Source organism: Daphnia carinata, chromosome 4, assembly GCF_022539665.2.
Source record: "Daphnia carinata strain CSIRO-1 chromosome 4, CSIRO_AGI_Dcar_HiC_V3, whole genome shotgun sequence".
NCBI lineage: Eukaryota > Metazoa > Arthropoda > Branchiopoda > Diplostraca > Daphniidae > Daphnia > Daphnia carinata.
In genome coordinates this window covers 7471509-7487784 of record NC_081334.1, presented here as the reverse complement: position 1 = coordinate 7487784, position 16276 = coordinate 7471509, and the positions used below count along the sequence as shown (strand labels likewise).

General features: G+C 44.2%; 1 protein-coding gene across 6 annotated transcripts in view; it reads right to left on the bottom strand.

The window, feature by feature from the left end:
* The window catches only part of LOC130687762 (dystrophin, isoforms A/C/F/G/H-like), a 50630-nt gene that overhangs the window by 31452 nt on the left and 2902 nt on the right, over positions 1-16276 (bottom strand). For 3 of the 6 annotated variants that reach the window (XM_057510950.2, XM_059494857.1, XM_059494860.1), the window contains 34 exons: positions 14292-14353; positions 14135-14227; positions 13970-14047; positions 13774-13866; positions 13626-13715; positions 13312-13510; positions 13089-13237; positions 12677-13017; positions 12366-12604; positions 12060-12298; positions 11776-12000; positions 11594-11707; positions 11313-11529; positions 11025-11245; positions 10806-10947; positions 10593-10732; positions 10157-10538; positions 9947-10096; positions 9780-9883; positions 9539-9691; positions 9146-9307; positions 8937-9065; positions 8668-8841; positions 8429-8572; positions 8164-8346; positions 7908-8090; positions 4413-7325; positions 4178-4327; positions 3886-4056; positions 1653-1793; positions 900-1244; positions 625-800; positions 348-524; positions 119-262 (listed from right to left, as the gene is read on the bottom strand). In XM_057510950.2, coding sequence (XP_057366933.1) covers positions 119-262; positions 348-524; positions 625-800; positions 900-1244; positions 1653-1793; positions 3886-4056; positions 4178-4327; positions 4413-7325; positions 7908-8090; positions 8164-8346; positions 8429-8572; positions 8668-8841; positions 8937-9065; positions 9146-9307; positions 9539-9691; positions 9780-9883; positions 9947-10096; positions 10157-10538; positions 10593-10732; positions 10806-10947; positions 11025-11245; positions 11313-11529; positions 11594-11707; positions 11776-12000; positions 12060-12298; positions 12366-12604; positions 12677-13017; positions 13089-13237; positions 13312-13510; positions 13626-13715; positions 13774-13866; positions 13970-14047; positions 14135-14227; positions 14292-14353 — 8623 coding nt within the window. Of the gene's footprint in view, positions 1-118; positions 263-347; positions 525-624; positions 801-899; positions 1245-1652; positions 1794-3885; positions 4057-4177; positions 4328-4412; positions 7326-7907; positions 8091-8163; positions 8347-8428; positions 8573-8667; positions 8842-8936; positions 9066-9145; positions 9308-9538; positions 9692-9779; positions 9884-9946; positions 10097-10156; positions 10539-10592; positions 10733-10805; positions 10948-11024; positions 11246-11312; positions 11530-11593; positions 11708-11775; positions 12001-12059; positions 12299-12365; positions 12605-12676; positions 13018-13088; positions 13238-13311; positions 13511-13625; positions 13716-13773; positions 13867-13969; positions 14048-14134; positions 14228-14291; positions 14354-15327; positions 15570-16276 lie in introns of those variants that run through there. The other 3 variants (XM_059494858.1, XM_059494856.1, XM_059494859.1) reach the window with 3 other exon arrangements.

Here is a 16276-nt window from a genome sequence, read left to right as displayed (position 1 = left end):
CTGGCCGTTTAACTGGCAGGCGGCCCCGTGCTGTCGTCACGTTTAGATATTGATCAGATCGATAGTGTTATAAGAGGAGGAGGAGGAGGAGGGGGGGGGGGAGAAAAAAGAAACGTACCGCTGGCGCACAGCCGCCAATCCGGACAGGAGTGACCTCCACCTTTTGCCCAGCATGTCTTGCTTCTCTCGCAATAGGACGGCGTCGGCCGTGCTGCACTCAACGGCGACTTCGCGGCACGTCGACGTGATGTTGCTCATCACCCTGCGTGAAAGAGGAAATCGTTAAAAATGGATCCATCAATTTTAGATGGAACCAAACGAGCAAAGAAACAAAAAGCGGATATTACTTATGACGGGCGGTCACTTGTGACTCGAGCTCTTTCAATTTCTCCTTCCTTTCCGATCGATTATGGCTTTCGCTTTGCAGGTTAACCAGTGAGGCTTCTGCTCCGGTTAGCCAATCGTCAAAGTCCTTCATGTCGGCGTGCAGATTGCGCCACGTTGTCTGCGATTGATGCACTCGACTGTAAAAAAAAAAAGTACGGCCCGTACAATTAGAAACGAAAAACGAACACGTTCATTGTTTTGAAAATCAGAAAAAAAAAAACAAATTGCATTTCTTACGCTTGCTTCTCGGCGAACGTGCGGTTCAGTAGGGTCCATTCCTCTCTCAATTTGTCCAGGACGCGCTGGATCTGCTCCTTTTGCTGGACGGCCTCGACGGCTTCGACGGCGTCGTCCTTTTCGCGGTTATAGGTATCGACATCGCCTTTGAGCGTGTAAAGCGCCGATTTAACGATCTAAGATCAAAGGCAAAAAAATTGTGAGTGCACAACACGAACGAAGCCTTCGAAGAAAAACAAATCAAAAAATGAAAAATCAAACTATCGAATACTCACCTTGACGGAATCCTCCTGGCCGCTGAGCTGCTCGTAGTGCCTCAAGTTGAGAGGCGGACTGTGCATTTGACGGGAAACGGAAGCGATGGCTTCGCGTAGTTTGTTGACGCGAGTCACGAAATCCGGCCCGCCCATGATGTCGTCGGACGGATCCTCAGCGGAGGCCAAAGCCGACGATTCCTTCGTCTGAAAGTCGACGAATTGCCGCTGTAGATCCTGCCAGCGTATCGTCAACGAGCTGATCAGCGCCTGGTATTCGAGGACTTGCTGCTCTTTCAACTTGCCAGCCGCTTCGGTGAGTTGGCGGATATCGCACTGACGCCGGTTCAGCTCCTCTTCCAGCGACTGATTCGAGACAGAGAAAAGGCAATCGTAATGTTTTTGAAACCGACCACGCTGCATGAGAACATTGAATCGAACAAAAAATATACAAAAAAAAAAAAAAAAAAAAGAAAAGAAAAAACGCCGCCGGCCAATGGTTTCCCGCTTAGCTAGTCAGAGTTCAACCGACACCACTTACAACTATCAAATGGACATAGACGGAATAAGCTGATACAGTCACGCCAACCTTCGACTCACGATACAACCGAGAGAGAAATGTGAGGCATTGTTTCGGCCGAACAGTATCCGTTTAGCGGGGAAGGGGGAAAGCCATATCGCCGAGAGAACATAACGATAGGGTTCACGGCCGTCTTTTTTGAGCTTATTCAAATTGTAATCAGTCGGGCTGCGATTTTTTTTTTTTTATTTCACCTCAAGTTGAGATTGATCGTTGATACGAGTCACGTGGTCCAGGGTCTGGGCAATGTTGGCCAGCCAGAGCTGCAGCTGTTCCGTCTTCTTTTGGCAGTCCTTGAGAGTCAATTCCTGTTCCACCTGACGCTGACGTCGCACCTGCCATAATATTACGTCAACAACAAAAAAAAAAAGAAAAAAAAATAAATCAATATGAATGTCAGGCTTCATTACATTGACACGTTGTGCTCCTTCACTTTCGATGGGACAATTCATTATCCTGCTAGCGAGTTTTACAGAGTTACCCCTCGTCTTGTAGCAAGGCTTCCATTGTCGGCCCATTTAAGATTTTCTATGACCCCCAACACTCTGACGAATGACGCAACTTTTTGACACGAATTCCAATACAAAAAAAAAAAGGGGGGGGGGGAATTCTTTCGGTCTCATACACACACACAAAAAAAAAAAAAAAAAAAAAAAAAAAAAAAAGAAAAGAAAAGAAAAAAGGGAACCGTGTGGCGGACACACAAAAGTTGACACGCGGATGAAGGCAGCATAGAGAGTGCGCACCGCATTCTTGGCCGGCGATCAACTTTCAAAGGGCATCCAAATGCACAGACGAAAAACGAAAAAAAACAACACAAAACAAAAACAAGATGGATCATTTCCCTGGGCACTACCTGCTCCGATTGCATCAAACTGTACCACATCTCGACAACAAAAAAGCGGGGCGGACACGCTACTCAACAACTAACGTCCGGACTACTCGCTCGCTGGCCGGCTACATACGCCCAAAATGCAGAAGAAAAACGGCAATGGAAAACGTTTCCCAGTTAAAAAAGCGACGGCCTTTTTTCTTTTTCTTTTCCCCGTATAAACAATCCGGAATGGTCGGGGAAAAAAAAAAAAAAAAACCGAAAGAATGAAGGGGGGAATCATCGGGAAAAGGGAGGAGCAGACCCCGAAAAAAAAAAAGAAGAAAAAAAAAAAAATGAAAGAGGGAGAGCAGAATTAGGTACGTGGAGAGAAAAGAGAGAAAAACAACAAATAACAAATGAAGAACCCTAAAAAAAAGTCGTGAGCTCGGCTAAATATAAGGGAGGAGAATAGAAAAGAAAAGAAAAAAAAATAAAATAAAATAAAACACTATAATATTTCGGTGGACCTCGTGCGCTGGCGCGTGGCGAACCAAAACTCTTCGAACTTGTGTTGCTTGTGGTTAGCTTCAACTGTTTTTCACTTTCCCTCACACACACACACGCACACACATACACACACACACACACGCTAGTCTTCTTCCTCAGTCAGTGTGGCGTGTAGCGGTTCACTATTTCGACACACTGTTCACGTTGGAGTCGGCCCCGGAAAGCGGCCGGCAGAAGAAATCCTTAACACCGAAAGCGACAGACACACACACACACACACACACACACACAAACAAACGCCAACAAGACCCTTCTTAGCTAACCGGTAGCTCTGTACAATGTTTCTGACGCACACATTTGCAATCTTTGGGGAAGAGAGCAAGAGGGGAGGCGGAGGAGGAGGTGATGGCAGTGCTAGGTGTCGGTTGTCTGTGGTGGTGGTGGGGGGGGGGGGGTGAATAAGAGATCGTCTAGGGCCAGCGGACATTACGGCAAGTCGGTGAGGAAGAAGGGAGTCCCGATGGGTCCCGAAGTTGCGCTTATCATGAAGTCGTATCGCCTTGAACGAATAACGATAGAGGGCGCTCTCTTTCGTCTTTCGGGTCTTGCACAACTCCTCCTACTGCACAACCAGCCGCCACCTCCAACTGTCGCTATTTCGGGAATGCGTAAACTAGCCACCGACGTATGTTTTTTTCGGCTACTGGCTGCTGCGGGCCCCTCGTGACGCGTCCGTCCCCAAGCTGGACAACTGGGTTTATTTTTACAACGTCAACCCGCTCCGCAGACACGTTCCAGAACATTAAACGACGCAGGCCGCCCTCTCTTCCCCCCCCCCCTTTCGCCTACCCCACCGAGGCAACCATCATATCGTTTTTTTTTTTTTTTGTTTAGTTTTTTTTTTTTTTTAATTCTCCCCCTACATCTCTCGTTTTCATTCGCCGTTCCTCCATTTTCCTACTATTCCCTTTTCTCTGGCTGTCCATGTTGACAGATACTTGAGCTGTCCTCTATCTCAAACCTCCCCCCCCCCTCTTGAAATTCAATTCGGCTCCGAAATTGGGAAAATAAACGAAAAAGAAATTCCAGATTTTTTTTTTCGTCACCTCGCTACTGGCTTTGAGTGCGGTGCGGGCCACACGCAGTTCACCCGTCGTCGTGTTGATGCGCAGCGCCCGTTCCAGGTCAACCTTCTGCACCTGTAGCACTAGGCTGTCGCCGCGACTGATGAGCGTCGCAACGTCCGGCTCCAGTAGGGACAGCTCCATCTCGGCGCTCTGAGCAGAATAACAAACATAAATGTACATTTTCTTTTTTTTTTTTTTTTTTCTTTCCTTTTTCTGAAGGCGTGCGTGTGTGACAATTATCACTAACGATAAACGCTTTTGAAACACTAACCTCGAGATCAATAGGCGACGATGGCGAGAACTTGGCACTAACTTCATCAATCCTTTGCGACATTAGTTTCACTTCCGCATTGAATTCGGCAATTTCGCGGTCTAGTGGAAATTCCTGTACGTCTTTGGGAGTAGGCACTTCAATTTCCTGCTATTCGGTGAGGAAAAATAAAATAAAAATAAATAAAAAAACGTGGAATTTTTGATTGCTGACAGACTAGGTGATAGACAAATACCTTGTGAGTGGTTTCCGCTTCAACGTCACTCTCTGACGAGGAAGAGCTGCTCGATGACGAGTCGGTATGGGAAAAGACCACCTCACTATCCACCTCTTTGTCGCTGCCGTAGAAGCTGTCTACATCCTCGCTGCCTTTCGGTTCGCAAACGACGGCCACGGCTGCAAAGACATCGCCATCGGGGCGCACTTGTTCGGCGGATTCCATCGACGCCACCAAGCGATTCAAATCGGCATCGATTTCCTGCAGCGTCGGCGACGGATCTGCTTCTTCTTCTTCTTCTCGCGCGTCGGCCGTCTCCATGTCTTCCACCTGCAATGGGATCGTTTGCGTTTGAATTATCGACGTGCTTTCTGCCGGTTGGACGGGAGTGGAAACATGCAAGCGGCCCGTGTAACCGCAAAAGTCCGTCTGAGTGCCTTCGTCACGCGAGACTTTACGCGACGGTCTGATATTGGTGACCGACAACGCCCGCTGCGTGGCATCGTTCGCATCCTCTCCTCGCGCCTCGCCTCCAGTCAATTGGACGCTTCCTGCCTTGACCGAAACTAGGTCCGCTTCGTGCGGTAGATGTTGATCGAGTGGCCGATTCACAACAATCACTTCCTTCTCATCGTCAATCAAAACTGCTGTAACCTCGGCGCCATCTGATTCGATTGCCTCTCTACAAACATCAACAGGGTCTTTCGAAGTGGGACGACTTTCAACGTCGGGCATTTCTTGCTGAACGTGATCGCGCGATAAAGAACTGATTACCGATGAATCCGTGTGCGACAAGGCCACGGCAATAGGGGAATGCTCATCCGTTAGGACTTTGGCTTCCTCTTCACGAACTTCATCGATCTCAATAGTTTCTTCGAAATGCTGAGGTTGTTTATCGTCAGCAGTTGCATCATCGAATGGGTGGACTGTAACCTCAATGGAAGGCAGAACGTGAAGCTGTTGGTCGTTAACGGCTGGAATTCCGTCTTCTTCGGCATCGCTTTGCGACGGAGAACAGCTGCTAGACGACGACGTCGTACGTGACAATGCCGGACTATTAGCAAGTTCTTCGACAAACGACGTCTCATCGCCTTTGGTGACTGGAACGCTCGTTTCAATAATCTTCTTCCCAGCTGACGGTGAATATTGCGGTGATTGGCAATCTTTGAAAACTGGGACATTTTCGCCTTCTAAATCATTCATCTCTGATGAAGACGAACTGCTCTGGGACAAACCACAGCTTGCCAAAACTTCATCATCAAGTCTCTTCGAAATGCAAAGTTGATTTTCTTCTACGATCATGTCATGTTCTATCTCATTAGAATCTTCCAAAACTTCAAATGGCTTGTCTTCTTTGCTAACATCAACGACCATGAGCTCAACGGTGCCGTCTGCTACTTGCGTCTGGGCATCCTCTACATTTGCAACTTCAGCGACGTTCATTTCAACAACATCTTCAATAATTAGCAGTTTCCCATCGTCTGGATTTTCGCTGTTTTCTTTTTCTGCTTTATTTTCAATAGGAAACGATCCCTGAGGCTGATCGTCTTCGACAACTAGAATATTTTCGATGATTGGGATTTTTGCGGTAACTAGAGTTTCGTCGGCCACTGGGGCTTCGATAACTGTGACTTTTTCGATAACTAGAACTTCAACAACTGGCACGTCGACAACAGGAAATTCTTCGATAACTGCAGGTTTGACAACGTCGCACGATAAACTATGGAATGCTACTTGAGTACAAGGAGCTTTCAATGTTTGGATTTCTTGATCATTATCAGCTGCAGCTTGTTGTTCAACTTCACGGGCAACTCTTCCTTCAGCTTCGTCAAGTGGAGGCTGCGCATCCTCTACATCCGGAGCTTTATCATCAACTTCAACGACTTGTAATACCTCTAAGGGAGGCGACACTTCATGTTTGTCGTCGTCGTCCTCCTCCTCCTCCACTCGAACTTCCAATCGTTCCAAACCATCAACTTTAGATGAATCATTTGCAAAGGTTTCGTCGAACGCGTTCGTTTCACACAGCGCCGGGGTAGGTGGAGGGGTGCTCGTAGTCACGGGCGAATGGCATCGATCCTGCGAAGCGACTGTAAGCCGTTGTGAGTTGAAACGTTCAATCACCAATTGTTCGAATGACACCTGATTTTGCAACGTCACCTCTTCGTGAGTAGTGACGGTGTTAACGATCTGTTGATCAGAATCAACAGTTATTTGAGGGTAGGTCCAAGCTTCTTCTTCCGGCGTGAGGAAATCATCCGGCGTGATGGGCCTAGAGTTCAATACCTCCATGCTTGGTATCTCCGGACTGGGTAAATTGCCCGCCTTGACTTCGACGACGTACGAATCGTCCACTTGGAGGATTTTCAATTTTTCTGGAACCGTAGTTTCTATGTCCACTGGTACATCTTTAACGCTGTCAGAGTCAGATGATTCGCTGGAACTATCGGACGTTAGGGATGGAGAGGATTCAATGTTTTCTTCGTCTTCTTCGTTGAAATCGACAACGTTGCCTCGGATGACTTCCAGGCCGCTCCTACTGGGACACACACGTTCTTGCATGTACGCCTCTCTTTCTTGCTCCTCAAAGTCCTCGAAAGCTGCGTTAAAGTATCCCAACGTGTCATCGAACGTCGCATGACCGGGACCATCCATCTCTTCGTCTTTAGCGGAATCCGATTCTTCCATTTCAACATCGATGCTAAGATCTTTCGGGTCCATGTCTTCGGCAAGTGTTGGTGAAGCCGGAAGTTCCAAACTCGCTTTCTGCATTGTCGGTGATCCGGGATCAGTGAACTGCCGAACAGATGTCAGGACTACGCTGCGGTACATACGGACGGGCACGTCGCCATTGCGCTGCTGTTGCGGCAAATGTGGAGATGACGGCTCCCCATCATCTTCGATATCATTGTGATCGTCGTTATGCTCACCCTGCATTGTTAATGTACGCTGTTGTAACTGTCGATGCCTTTCAATGTTAGCTATAACTGTCACCGGAGCCGAAGCTACTTGTGCTGTACCTTGGGCAATGTTCCCCCCGGAACACGTGTTGATAACCCGAAAGCACTACGACAAAACCCGACGCAAACCCATGAAAAAAAAAAAGCCAGATAAAACTTCAAAAAAAAAAATAAAAGACTAACAGAAAACATGGAGCCAAAGGACGTGGTAAAAAGCTGTTCGACGGACCGAGTGGCTGACTATCTAAAAATGAAATGTGAGACGGGCGTCTGTTTGTAATGTCAAGAGGCGATACGATAGCCAATAGCCCGAGGATTAACAACAACAAACTATACAACGAAGCAGTTGGGTTTCAATGTTGGAAAACGCTGAGGCGGAGGAGAGGATATTTAGCGATATACGGATGTTAACTAATACAACACACACAACCACAACCCTGCCGATGACGACGCATTAATTTGTTTTCGTTTGTTTGTTTTTTAAAGCGGTTACGTGAAAGACTATTATTAAATGAAAGAGGGGAAAGCGATTGAAATGAAAATCAGTCGGTACCTTGAGATTGCTGATTTTGTTCTTGAGACGCTCTTCGATACGTTGCCATTCTTGAGTGATGTCTTCTACTCGTTCACGCAAAGTTTCAAGTAAGGTAGGATCACAAAGTCCGCAGAACAATCCAAAATTGTCACGAATACTATCCATTTTAAACTGATTGCTAAGCATTTCGTCAAGGCATTTCTGCATTTGAAAACAAGCAAAGTTTCAGTGAATGTGTAGACCGAGTATATAAATTGAAATGTCGAGTAAATACCTCGTAGAAAGGAATTTCGTCTGCGGTATTTGTGTCGTCGGCAAAGGTATCTTCCGTCTTATGAATTTCGGATACTAGATGATTCAACCAGTCAGTCATAGCATTGATGTCCAGATTCAGTTGATAACTCAGCTGTAGAGCCTTTTCTAATGTCTCTCTGGCAATAGCTACTTGCTCTCCCAGCTAAAAAAAAAAAAAAAAAAGGAAGGCCATCCAAGAACATAATTAGTTTATCGCATTGCTCACAATGTGTGGAATTCCATACTCGATTGTACAGCGCCTTCATTGCATCCAGCTCTGCACTGACAGTGAGCTTATCTTCCACCAACTCCTCTTCGACTTGTTGGCGGCCCTCACGCAACACTGCTTCAACCTCGGTTTTGATATCGCTTAGACTTGCATAAAAGCGCTGGAGAATAATAAATGATGAGAAAAAGAGACACCAACCGTTGGGATATTAGATCTTTTGGAGAGATAAGCTAAAGCGGGAAAAATTATGGTTACAATGCAGTTGTTTAGTTGTCCCTCGATGGCCTCACAGTCATCTGAAGCGAGTTCAATGTAACACATGCTTTGCTCCAGGTCTCTTAAGACCCGTAGCATACGCTCTAGCCGCGGTTCCAACTCAGATGGATTTTGGAACTTTCGAAACTTATTCCTGACGTCTTGCAGCGTAGCCTGCAAATGTGGCGCAAGAAAAAGCGATTGAAGCAGTTGAAGCAAAATGATGAGCTTTAGCCCCTTCCCGCAAATCACTGTGAAGTTTGACTTACCTCAATGAAAGAGAGCTGTTCGTGAAGACGATTAGCAGCTTCTTTCCTCCCCTCTGCTTGGTAGTCTTCCTCTTCATGGCGAATTTCAGAAAGGAGGGCCTCTTGCTGTGCGATATCTTGGCTGAGTCGCTGTTTAGGATGTAAAAATCGTGAACCGTAAGAAATGCATAAAGCAAACAAGTGTATTGCTTTGTCTCTTGCATGTTTACCTGGCTTAGTTCAGGTAGTTCGTCACCATAGAGATCATGCTCCAAGGATGAGCAGAGCTCGGCATCGATCGAGCTGATGGCGCTATGCAGTTGGACCAACCGTTGCTCGCACTGCTGAGCCCCACGAACGCGTTTTTCCAGCCACTCGGCTTTCGCTTTGGCCTTTGAAATGGGATAAGACGAAATTCAATTATTCGAAGAGATAACATATTTAGAGATAGAATCTCGCGCGGCCCTTGTAGACCCCCAGGGAAGGTGAAGCTAACATTATTAAAACAAGACGAATGAGAAAACTGGAAGACGCATAACTGCATTAGTTAGGCATTCAATAATATGATCTTTACAAGGATATTCGGCAAAATGTACTAAGAATATAACAGAAATTGTCCATACCTTTTCTTCGAGGACGGCCCAGCGATCAGTTAACGATTTGACTTCCGATCCGACCGACTCGGTCATTATGTTCAGGGAGACCAGTTCACTGCCCATCGATTCGATTCGCAATATACGGGCTTTGGGGCGATTCTTCATGTAGTTTTCCAAATCCTTTCACATAAGAAAAAGACGTTAGTTTAGAAAAGGCAATTCCCTTTTGTTTTTGCAGCACTAATGGCTGTTGACATTCAATACGTACATCCAGCTCCTCCGATATCTCTTCCGCATCTGCTGCCAATGTTGTGGAACGCATCAATTTCTTTTCCAGCTTATCTTGCCAATCGCACTCTTGTGCAGTCAATACTAGAATAAAACTGAACAATGAAACATTTTTATGAATAGAAATCTTCGCTAATTTTTAAGAACCTTTAAATTCTCCATAATGATGAGAGGCAGCTTTTAATGCTCGTTGACGTTCTAGAATGCCGCCAGAAACATCGTTCCATCTTTGACTGAGCAGTCGGATATTATCCTTCAATTCTTCACCAACATGAGGATGGGCCACAACCGCATTCCCTGTGGTTATAACGCTCTTTAAAACTAACGAGGCATGGCAATTTTTTTTTCCTGTTTTACCTGCTTCAATGAAGCTCTTGTACTCGTTTGTTTTCAAATCGACGCGATTTTTCAAGGCGTTCAGCTTTCGAAGCGTCTGTGACAACTCAGACGTCGAGTTGATCACGGCGGGTGGTGGAATTTCGAGTTCCAGCTCATTTAACCAAGTATTAGTTGATTCGATGCCGTCCACCGTCTGCCGCGTTAAGCTCAAAGCGCTAGTCAAAACGCCGTTCTTTTGCAATGCGCCCGCAATAACGGTTATCCATGTAGTTGCAAGCCTCTCGTTGATTTCGTTCATTTCAGCCAGCAAATTTTCGTCCACTTTAGGGGCCAATAACGTTATGACGTGCTTGATGTTTGCAACACTAGGCTCTAAGGTCTTTACATCATCTTGCAAAGCCTAAAATAAGAATTTGAAAGATAATTAACAAAATGTCGTCAGCAGAATAATTACGTTAGACTGTTCAAGCTGGGCCTCGAGGACCTCGACATCTCCCCATGCCACATCTTCAGCAGTAAGAAAATTGTTAACTTCAGCCATCCACTTGTCCAGGCTTTGACTTTCATCCTTGAGCTGTCTATACAATGTAACATCTACCAAAAAAGGAGAAAAGGTTATTCCTAACAAGTAAAGACATCCATATTTCTGCTGATGTTTTTCTTTTACCTTTTTCAAATTCGGATATCCTCGATTCCAAATTACAAATTTTGCATTTTAATGATTCCACAGCATTTTCTAGTTTCTCACAACTTTCACTGCCAGGTGATGTGAGATTATTTATCTGATCGGTAACCATTTGAAGCATTGCCTAGAAACGGAAATCAATATCCATTAGTGTCAGTTGACAACTGTAAGGCAAAAATGCAGAAAAAAGATAATCTATACTTGAAACTTAGATAACGTTTCTTCATTCCGCTCTTCCACGTTACTAAGCTTGTTCACGGTGCTGAGAGTATTGTCAATTTCCATTTCACAGTGCTTGGCCCTTAGTAACCGCTCAACGTCTTGTTGGTTGGCGCCCTTCTGGGTCAGCAACTCCTCGACAAGAAGCCACCGCTCGGTTATAGAACTCATCGTGTCTTCCACAGCAAAACTTTCACTGGCTTCTGCACAATATCGTTAACAATAAGTAGGAAAGAAGTTTGATGCAATTACTACAAATGGCTGACTCACCGTTTTGTAATTCATCGAGAAGAATGTGACCCGATTTGAGTGCTTGATCTAGTAAGGTTTTATTCTCGACATGTCGCTTCGTAAGGTCATCTGAGTTCGAATCCTCTTCGAGTAGAATTTCCATTTTTGTTAAATGCTGCTTTGCTGCGTGAATAGCTGCTTCGAATGATAAATGTCTGTCGCTATCTAACTTGCGCTTCTTGATCGATGTGGCCTCCTATAATTACAAACGTTGTTTTACTGTTAGCTACAGACAGTACAAGAACATGTTGTTAGAATACCTCGTCGGATCTCACAGTGCTGTTTATCGCGTCATTACTTCCAAAAGCTGTTAAAGAAGTGGTAATGTCAGGTGGTAGAACAACCATGGTCAAATCCAAACCGCTCTTGGCCAGCTGAAATATGAAAAAAGTTAACGAAATTAAGTCAGTTCAGCCCATCAAAGGTTGTGTGAGAGCCTCACTCTTTGTCTTTGCGCTTCCATAATTTCGTTAAGCGCTTCCATTCTATCTTCAAAGTTTTCGACGTCAGACAACAGACGATCGACACACTTGAAATTCCCAACCGGTTGACTCTTTTTGCTGTTTTCCTTGACAGTAACGGCATGTATCAACGTAGGAAGCCTCAGAATGTTCTCTTGTAATTGGCTCAGGCGCTGAACATGAGGCTCCATATCACGTTCCAATAACTAAATATGGTTCAGAAATAAATTCTAAAACACAAAAAATATGTCTATGGCTAGATTACCTGAAGCTGACGTGCAACATCAATCATTTGGCTTCGATCGGTACTAGGATTTGTTTCAATGAGCCTCAGTGAATGCTCGTGCGAAGCCAGCCAGCATTTGAGACGTGTTAAATCTGCAGTCAACTGCTCCCAATGGTTTGACAATTGCTGAAGAGCCGATGCCCTTTGTTCAGCCCACCTGCATACATGACTCCACCTTTCCCCTAAGGCCGAAAGTTGATCTTCCATCTGTGCGCAATCTATCAAAACATATTTGATCAAACTTAGCATTAAGCAAGTTGGTAAGAAAATCCAACAAATCCGTACTATCACTGGCAGACTCGTCAACTATAACGACCATGTTGGACAAGGCATTAACATGCTCTTGTTGCGCTTCCAAGTCTCGCTGAAGTGTCTGATGATTTTGAAGTATTTGATCAGCTGCCGTCAGACTTTCTGGCTGCGAAACGGCTGCCAACTGAGAAATGCGATCCTCTGTCGCGGTCAACCAGTGTCGCAACCTTTCCAATTGTTCTTGTTGGAGCTTTGTCAGGGTTTCGTGAATGCTGTAGTAAACCAAAACATGTAAAATTCGATTAGAACGTGCGAAAAGCATATAAACTTGCTAAAGTTTTTACCGCGCCTGTCGATCCATTGACTTTGTCCTTAACTGATCCCATCGTGAATTCAGTAACCGCATTTGAATGTGAATTTCATCGGCTTCTTCGTTGCTTAGCTCACCTTCCTTCACTAAGCGTGCTCCTTCATGTAACACTGCCCCTACACTTCCTTGTTGCGACGTTAGCTCAAGTAAAAATTCTTCATGTTTGTGAAATTGCTCCTTGACACTTTGCAAATCGCCTAAAATGGTTGATGCCGAATCTAAATGATCTTCTGCAGCCAAAAGCCACACCAATACTTCTTCCATCAAAGTTTGATAGGCAGTGAAATCCACGGGTTCGTTGCTTTTCAAACTTGTCTGTCAATCAGAAATGTTTTTCATCCGTTAAACAATACGTAACGTATGCAAATAAAAATATGGATTGATACCGCAGAAGCCCCGGAAGATCCTGTCGTTGTATCTGCCGAATTGCTGTCATTAGATGGAACTAGTGGGACTTTGGCATGAGGTAAGGCTTGATAGAGGCACATAACATACATCATTATTGACTTCTTGTCGGGATTTGATGTATTTACATCTGGAAAGATAAGCAAAAAAAACCCATGGAATATTAGGCATTATAAAACCGGTTATCGAAGTGGTGCACCTCACCTTCTGGATCTAACAACCGTGCTATTCCTAAATGCTTATTGGCCATACGAAAAGCGTATTCAAGGCGTGCATTTGCCGGCTTTCGGCTGACTATTTCATAATCAAACAAATCTGGACGGAATCGGTGGATTAAGGCAGTAAAGGCTAACCCGTCTGACCACGAAGTTGTAAAGTTGGTAACGCCGACCTCAGCGTAATCCTGCATTAAAAAACCAATCAAACGGCATGCACAAAAACCCATTTTAGGAACGGTATTTTCTTTTTCAATCGTTCATTCAAGAAGCTTGGTATGCTATTTTTTTTTTTTTTTTTACCTTAGTAGCTTCCTGACACCAGCTCAGCAAGGTCTTTTCCAAACTCGATTGCTGTAGCTCGGCCATGCTTCCTTTCAAGACGTCTTGTACCTTGAAAGCAAAAAGAATGTTGGATCTCAAAAACATAGAGACAATCTGTGACTTATACCTGCCAGTGAAGAATAATACTCCAAACCAGTCCTAAGGTTAATTTTGGATTGCCGTCTACGATATCGTTGGAGCTGATGTTGACCAACTTCACCTAGTAAACCGGTGTGGCGTAAAACCAGATGGGTGACAATGATTGGTATATGATAGCATGATATATGATGGCTCGAAAATAATGAAAGTACGCATTCACTCACGCTGTGTTTGTCTAAGAGTCGAAACGCAGAGCTGACATTGTTTAAATGGTGGACTCTCATGTGCCCCTTTTCCGGTTTCTGTAATGAAATTAATCAATCGTTGTAAAGCTATTGGATTTCCATAATGTTAGCTAATGGGTAAATGATAAAATTACGGTTACTCACGTAAGTGCGACCAGTCAACACGCTCAGTAGGGCGAGTAATCGCGTTCCATCACGGAGATCGTAAAACAAGTCCGTCACCAAAGAAAAATTGATCTGTCATAATGAATGTTTAAATGGTTATTCCAGATTGTTTTTCCTGAAACTCTGATGTACATACTTTTATTAACTGTGAATTGATCCACTTGCCAAAAGTTTTCTTTTGGACGTCTTCCCGCTCGTCTGAAATGATTTCCAAGAATAACAATTTACATTGAGAGATATATGCGAAGTACTACAACGTGACAAACGGAAGCTCTGTTGGGGAACATTTTTAATGGAAGTTCCGGCTTCAAACAAATAGAAGAGGGGCAGATGCAAAACGCATAGCAGTCAACCGGCCATACGATACTGCAGCTGGTGTACAGTCTTTTCATTGTACGACAGACGTAACGTACGAGTGAACCGGAGAGAATATTATGCGTTGACACGCTTAGTGCCCTGGCGTAGCGAAAGCGTACGAAACACGGGACTCGAAAAGTATGGTCCATGATATTCCTTAAGTTACAATGCAGGAGGGGTAGGGAAAAGACAGCAGCTGTTACTGAAGCAATGCAATCTGAGGAGAATCACATTACAATCCCTTTCATATAGCTGACTCCAAATCAACAGAATTAGATATCCTACATCTTTATTTAGAAGAAATATTGTTACCTGCTGGCTAATTACAAAACAAGTAACTTAACTGATCAGGAACACTGCCAAAAGAAACTTTAAAATTTCTATCGTGCAGCAACTCTCATTAGAACAAACATTTCCCTAGATACTAATGATTTAAGCATCTGCTGAGCTCTACCTTGATCTCAGCCTCACCATAAACAACTGATGTAAATCAAGGGGAAAATGTAGGCTGTAGGCTGTAGCTATTTTGTTTTTTGGGTGAAATAAAGCAAGAACTTGTACAGCCACCGTTCAGTCAATCATAGGCATCTTAAGTTTATGCTTGGTCACAATCAACACCTAAAGTTTTCAGGAAATGTAAAAAAATATCCTACAATGAGGAAAATGAAAGGAAATCTGAAGTGTTTTTAGAGAAGATCAATGGCAACGTAATTAAGAAATGAAATCCATCCATGGGCAAAAGGGATACCAGGGGCACATTTGTTTTGGCGGGTAAAACGACGTCTTTTTTCGTACAGTCATGATAGACAACTCACCAATATAATTCACCATCGTCTCCATGTTAAACCAGATATTTCGGGTAGGCCGCGGTGAAATTACAAAGCTCGAAACGCCTAGTCGCTGACGACGAATCAGCCCGTCATGGTGAAAAATTTTTGTTGCTTATTGGCGTTTTTAGCTTTATTTTACCCCACCTATCTTTGAAAGCCGTGCTCTCGAACTGAAACTGAGCCACAACTTGGACAGAATAAAAACCACCTGTCACGGTACACAAACTTCTTCCACTTTGCATAGAAAAAATTGAATCGTCAACATGCTTAAACTATCGTGATTCTTCAAGATTCGATACTTAAATCGATTGAAGCAGACGTACTTGGTTTTAAAAGCTTTCCCCGAATTTCTTTTTCAAGGCTAACCTAACAAGATTCTTTTCACTAATTTGTTTTAACGTTATGCCATCAAAAGTATCACGATTAATTGTACAAAATTATACGTCAAGACAATGGCCCCAAATAGGTTAAAACAAAAGTCAACGTTTTTTTCTTTTTCAGGTCAAAACCTCCCGGCTGCTGAACAGTTGGTAAGCTTATTCTATTTGTTTTCGTCGGGCCATATATTTCATTGTTAGTTTCAACTTAAAAAAAAAAAAGAATAGAAGACTAAACCAATAGAAAAGCGTGATGAACATAAAAGGACACAAACTCCCTTTCCCTAAATCTGTTTTTGGCTGCTGCTTTTTTACGTCGTTTGTCGCGCCACGATAAACGCTAGCTTTTCGGTTGTTTGCACGCACCGGTGACCCACAATTGCCGGTCATTCCAGTTGCGGTTGGGGACATCACATGTTTCATTTTATGGCAAGACGAATCACTTAAAGTGACAACAGCAGAGGCTATTTGCGAATTCTACTCGCTGCAAAAATCGTGAATGGCAAATAATCAATCATTGCTAACATGTAACTTTACCTCGCACGCATCTTGATATC